The sequence below is a fragment of the Aethalodelphis obliquidens genome, unplaced genomic scaffold (assembly GCF_003676395.1).
Source record: "Aethalodelphis obliquidens isolate GAN/ISIS:26980383/991018 unplaced genomic scaffold, ASM367639v1 scaffold19, whole genome shotgun sequence".
In the NCBI taxonomy this organism is placed as follows: Eukaryota; Metazoa; Chordata; class Mammalia; order Artiodactyla; family Delphinidae; genus Aethalodelphis; species Aethalodelphis obliquidens.
Genome location: NW_020837963.1, coordinates 28,937,415 through 28,943,414, shown reverse-complemented (window position 1 = coordinate 28,943,414; position 6,000 = coordinate 28,937,415). Strand labels below are relative to the sequence as shown.

Below are 6,000 nucleotides of genomic sequence, written 5' to 3'. Positions count from 1 at the left end.
GAACTCGGTTGTTCAGGAAAGCGTTTTTCCAGCCCAGCATCAGTGAGGCGCTGCGCCCACAGCCGGGGGGGCCCAGGCGGCCGGAGCCAGGCGCTAACGAGGTGTGCAGTTGTGTGATTTCACAAATGTCGAAAGGATGGGAACTCAGAAACGGGCTTGACTAACAGCAGAGCCTCGGGACGTACCTGAGTTGCTGCCGTGGACTTACGGGCAAATGCCCCGCCCTGCGCCACGTGGCTGCCGTGGGCGCCGACGGGACCAGCGTGGCCCGCGGGAGGGGCAGGCGGGGAGGGAGCGGCACAGACACGGGCCTTTACAGCATCGAGACTTTATTCTGGTTAAGCGGGGAGGCTTTCCATATTGTAACATCAAAGAAAGAATTTGAATGTTAGGAAACTGCAGAACATTAAGCGGCCTTTCATTTCAGTTCTCAGAACAGCAGACAAAGATGGATGCTTTACAGGAGCAGTGAAATGGTTAGGCCGCATTTTCAACATAAAGTCAAGCTGGTTCGACATGGAAATTAAACTTGGAGAAACAATAAAAAGGGAAGGAAAGGAAATCCGGCCGCGGCACGACTGTCTGCGGAGCCCCACCCTGGCCCCCTCCCGGGCCCTTCCTGCCTCACGCCCTCTCTCGGCAGCCGCCGCCGCGCACCCTGCATCACGGAAACGGGCACGAAGGTGCCGGAACCTTCCGTGGCAGGTGCGTGGCCCTAGGAGGAGAGCTTGGAGTAGCTGGGAGGGGACAGCTTCCGCTTCAAGTACTTCAGGACGTAGAGAGGAAGACAGCTGACCACCGTGATCGCGGACACTTTCCACACGAAGGTCACGGTCATGATGAAAGGAACATCTGTGGGAGAGAAATCCGGGAACGGGTGTCAGAGGCGCCCAGGGGCGGGGCTCGTGGAGCCTCGGGGTCTGGGTTACAGCGCTGCTTTCCCTGCACACCACGGGCAGGGGCTCCTCTAACAGGAGGCGCAAAGCCCCAGCTGCGCAGGGCCGGTGCTGCACGGTCCAGAGGCAGCCTGGGGCCGGCTCAGACCGTCCGGGCTCATCTGCGTCGTCCTGAGGACAGGCGACCCTGGGCGTCGGGGCCTTGAGGCCGCTGGCAGAGCTGTCCCCGTGAGCCCACCTCCCGTGCCCCTCCGTCCTGCCACCACAGGGTGGTGTCCCCAGGGTTAACGGCTGTTCTAATCCTTGCGGGTGAAGAGCCGTGTGAGAGCCCGACGGGCGGCCGATCCTAGGACAGCCATCCCTGGAGACTGTCGTCGGAAGTGGGACGAAGCAGCCTGGTAGGCGCATGGCCGCTGAGGCCCAGAAAAGGGCAGGGAAACCCCGGGTCTGCATGCAGGGCACACGGGGTCCCAGGCTGTGTTTAAGCACATTGTAGAAAACCCGGGAAGTGTTTTCCACGGGTCCAATCACTAAAAATTCACGGCAAAATGTTGCGGGGACGACGCACGGTCGCCTGACGGACTCGGGTGCTCATCGGCGGACGCAGGACACCCAGCACCGTCCCCTCTTATGAGCCGCAGAACCCCGACGGGGCCCAGGGCCTCCCGCGCTGTCGCCAGGTGGGAGGAGCCCACAGCAAACGCCACGAAGAGGGGAGGCGGGGCTCTTTATCAGTCGAGCCTCTGGAGTGACGGCGTTCTGCTAAGTTTCTGCAGTCTTGAAGGACGTGGTAGCGTCAACGACCGGAGAAGGCTGCACGAGACACCCTGCCTGTGTCTGCTTCACACGGGGCCCCGGGCGGCCCTGCTGCTGGTGTCCCAGCTGTAGCTTCTGTTTTGTGCTCTGTGCACACAGGCTGGGAGAAGGAGCTGCGGGCCCAGGAAACGCCCGAGAAGAAGCCAACACCGCTCCGTCCAAGAGTGTCAACTCGCGTTCACACGGGAAAGCAAACGTCCATTCTCAAAACAAAGTAACCAAGATATTGTAATTTGAAAATAACCACTTCTTATGTGCCATGGCTATTTTTTTGGTGAATGTTTCTTTAGTGCAAAAACACGAATCTGTAATAGTTTTCCTATGTACGTACTCACCATTGAGGAGATACTTGGATGTGAATTCACCCAACTTCTGCTTTTATGATGGAATTCTTTTTACTTCTCTACCATCTATAATACGTTAAAGTTATGGAAGGGGCACACAATTCATAAACTCCCGCTGTTGAAACTTGCCTAAACATTCATTTTGTAATTTATAGCTCTGCTGTGAAGGATGGAGATATTTTCACAATACGTGAAAAGTGATGTTACCATCACTTTTCACCAAAAATAACTTTGTGGTCCGTTGCTCTCCTCCACTTCACAGAAATATGAGGCTCTCATCTTTCATCCCAGTGAAGTCTGCTCGTCCCAAGTCGCTGGTGTTAGGAACAGGAACTAGATGCCGACTTGTGACTTCAAGGGTCAGGGCTCTGCCTTAGATGAGTTTTCCGACGGTGGCGAGTGAAGAGCTGGGTTTGATGAGGCGCGTCAGGTGAGGCGAGATCAGAGCGCCGGCCGTGGACGGGAAGCGGGAGTCTTGGAGAGGGACTGGGGACGGCCGTGCGAACGCACCCAGAGCGGCTCAACCCTCCCCCAGGGCCACGTTGGGTGACCCCCCCTTCCCCCCCCAGACCCGCCCTCCCTCCCACTCCAGCCAGCGCTCACACCCAGCAAGCAGCCCCCCTCCTCAGGGCCCTGCTGGTAACGGGGGCGGGCGAGAAGGGGGCAGGGGTGCAGCGACCCGGGCCACGTGCCGCCTGCAGGTTCTGACGCCGCTCGGGACCGAGGCAGCTGGGCCCCATGGCTCCGGGGAAGGAGGGCGGGCGGCGCCAGGCCCCATCCTGGAAGCCCTCTTCCCTGCAGCCTCAGCGGCCTCCGTCAGGAAAAGGGACAAACAATACAGCTCTTGTGGGGAGAACTCGGCACGACTTCACGTATTGTTGCAAGGGGTTTAATCTTTCCACAGAAATAAGCTCTGTGTTGTGAAGCTGTCTGATGTGGGTTTTATTACGATCTGCAATCTAAGATAACGTATTAGAAGCAACAAAGAAAACGTTTAAAAACCAGTAAGAGACAGCTATTCAGAAAAGAAGTCTAAAGCAACTTACCAAAATATTGATTTAGAAAAGCGAGCGAGGCCACGTAGCAGCCAAGGCTGAGCAGCTCGGCGACCGCCATCAGCCAGTGCCACGTCCGGACGGTCAGGGCCACCATCAGAAGCTCCGTGAGGACGAGGGCCGTGAAGGAGATGGCCACCACGTGCACAAACTCGGACTCGAAAAGCACCAGGGCCCCAAACATGAGGATGCCGCCTGGAAAACAGCCGGGGTGGGCGGTGTGGCTTTGGACACGACCACCTTCCTACTCGGGTCGGCCGCTCCGTTACTGTATGAGGGGCGAGAGCCGCTGACACTGACAGACACGGGCTGTGCACACCCGCACCCAGTGATCCGTGTAAACTCTGGACCGGGGACAAAGTGAGACGTGGATTCTGGCAGTGTGGGGGGGAGCCGTGCCTGCGCGCCGGTTAGCAGCTGCGCGCTGGCTGCCGCCTTCCGGGGCCGCCTGCTAGCCACTCCCACAGGCTCCCGTTTGTCTGGGACACCAAGCGGGGGCAGCTGGTGACTGCGGACTTCCTAATTCATATTTCTCGAAGTCCGGCTATCATGCCAAGAAAGAAAGCCACTGCGGGGCGTAGGCAGCGTGGTAAGTGCTGATTAAATTTTTCTGGATTGTCTTTTATTTAAAAACAGGTCAGTTTTTAGGTGACCTGCACCAGTAAAAACGCCAACCCCCGCTGCGTTGTGAAGAGGCCTGCGGGACCAGCTGCTGGGGTATCGATTCACAAGATAAACTGAAAGCAATATTCAACTGCTGATGAAATGTTAAGCTTTTGGAACTTAACTGGGAGGTGAAAACAATATTGCCCATAGAAAACAAAAAAGCTTCAGTGCAGGAGAAGGCGGGTCCGTCTTACCTTGGTAAATACTGATTAAAACCCAGACGAGGAAGGTCTTACAGGATAAGGATCTTCCCTAGGGTAGACAGTGGGGCAGTTTAGTTAACAGAGCAGAACACACGTTTTTAAGTAGCTGTGTGCGGGTGACTTGTCAAGACCCCAGGCCCCCAGCCCAACCCACGTACCGATCCAGCCACCGTCCTCCTCCCGCGCACCCGGGCCGCCCGCCCCGCTCCGCTTATGGTAAAGGGGTGAGCGGTCTCCTGTTTGACCTCTGGTGACCTTAAGCCACGGCTCTCCATTCCCGGGCTTCCTAGTGACCCAGGAGTCGACGTGTATAAAACAAACATTGAAACGCACTATTCTGCATAGTAAAAACAATTTCCCTTTATTTCTTCTTTACTTCTTGGGAACAAATCTTCCTATATCTACTTCTTAGTTTCCTTAGGTGACAAAGGACGGTCTATCACACCTGAAGTCAGAATTTAGGCCCTGAGGTCCTTTCTGGAAAAGATGCCATATCAACAAGCCCAGCACAAACAAGGGTTTCTGGCACAGCAACCTTCACCTTGAACACTCAGCCTGCGTCCGTCCGACCACACTCCCGAAGACGCTTCTATCCGAGAAGGAGGGGGGGCCACAAGTCGCCGCCCAGCCCATTCCCGCCAAGGGCTGGCCGAGGCAGCGCCGGCCCCGAGGCCTGTGATGAGGGTGTCGGGACGAAGCCCGGCGAGGCCGCGGCGGGCGCGGGACTCACAGACCCTCACGCTCGTCCCCCGCGTCTCCCGCCCGCCGGCACAGCCCACAGACGTCGTTTCCGTTTACGGATGGAGAAGCACCGCAGCTGGAGACTTCCCGAAGGCCGCGCTGCAGCCAGGCCTGACGGAGGAGACCAAGGCTCTGCTGGGGTGCGGGGCATCCCCGCCAGGAGGAGGCGGCACGTGATGCTAAACGGCACGAGGGAAGAACAAACCGTACATAGGACGGGGGCAGGCGCCAGCACAAGGACCCCAGAGGCTGAATCCCGTCCACCCGGCGTCCACGGACACCTCTGAAAGAGACGGTTGCAGCAGCTTGGTCCCGAGGGGCCACCTGAGAACGTCCTGGCTGAGCCCGAGGCCTCACTGCGTTTGAGTGGAGAGCAACCTTCCAATATGTCATCATTTGTGAAAAGGCAATTTTTTTTTTTTTTTTTTTTTTTTCGCGGGCCTCTCCCCATTTTGGCCTCTTCCGCTGCGGAGCACAGGCTCCGGACGCGCAGGCTCCGGACGCGCAGGCTCAGTGGCCACGGCTCATGGGCCCAGCTGCTCCGCGGCATGTGGGATCGTGCTGGACTGGGGCACGAACCCGCGTCCCCTGCATCGGCAGGCGGACTCCCAACCACTGCGCCACCAGGGAAGCCCCAAGCAATATTGCTTTTTAAAGGAAGAAAACAGCCACGCTCAGGGACAGACCCTGGCATGCGTGCACACAGGTCCTCCTTCCTGCCTGTCTGTACCTGCACCAGCCCCCTTCCTGCCTCTGTACCTGCAGCAGACATGCCGCCGCCGACCCACCGAGTGCAGGGGCCCTGCGATGCCGCGTCCCGTGGCGGGAGCCCTGTCTCCGGCGGCGGCTCTGTCCGTCTCCAGCCCCCTCCGCAGGCACTCATGGACGCCCTCCCCGAGGCTTCTTAGGGCAGCAACCCCCGCTGTGGTTCTGTGGCTCATGTGTACTGCGGTTGGAGCCCTTTGTCCCAGTCTACGTGCCAGCTCCTGGGTGGACAGTTCTGTGGTGGCAGAGGTCCAGTCTCCACCCACCACAGTGCGACAGAAGAGTCCCTAACCCCAAAGCTGCCGCGCTGCCCCCTTCCAGTCATGCCCTCCCACCCCAAACCTCGGGCGGCCGCCGCCCACCTGTCCTGTGTCCCTAAAGCTGCGCGTCTCCCGGAGCGGCAGATCGCTGGGGCCACACTCACTTTGGAGCCTGGCTTCTGTGCAGCAAAATGCATCTGAGAGTCGTCTGCGTTGCTGAACGGACGGGTTTTCTGCCGTCACGGACACGATCC

The 6,000-nt window shown here is 58.4% G+C and overlaps 1 protein-coding gene across 12 annotated transcripts in view; it reads right to left on the bottom strand.

The window, feature by feature from the left end:
• Positions 1–312: 312 nt before the first annotated feature.
• Positions 313–6,000, bottom strand: part of ATP9B (ATPase phospholipid transporting 9B) — a 216,946-nt gene continuing 211,258 nt past the window's right edge. For 9 of the 12 annotated variants that reach the window (XM_027118802.1, XM_027118801.1, XM_027118806.1 and 6 more), the window contains 3 exons: positions 3,972–4,029; positions 3,103–3,306; positions 716–852 (listed from right to left, as the gene is read on the bottom strand). In XM_027118802.1, the coding sequence (XP_026974603.1) occupies positions 716–852; positions 3,103–3,306; positions 3,972–4,029 (399 nt within the window). Of the gene's footprint in view, positions 853–2,614; positions 3,016–3,102; positions 3,307–3,971; positions 4,030–6,000 lie in introns of those variants that run through there. The other 3 variants (XM_027118809.1, XM_027118800.1, XM_027118803.1) reach the window with 2 other exon arrangements.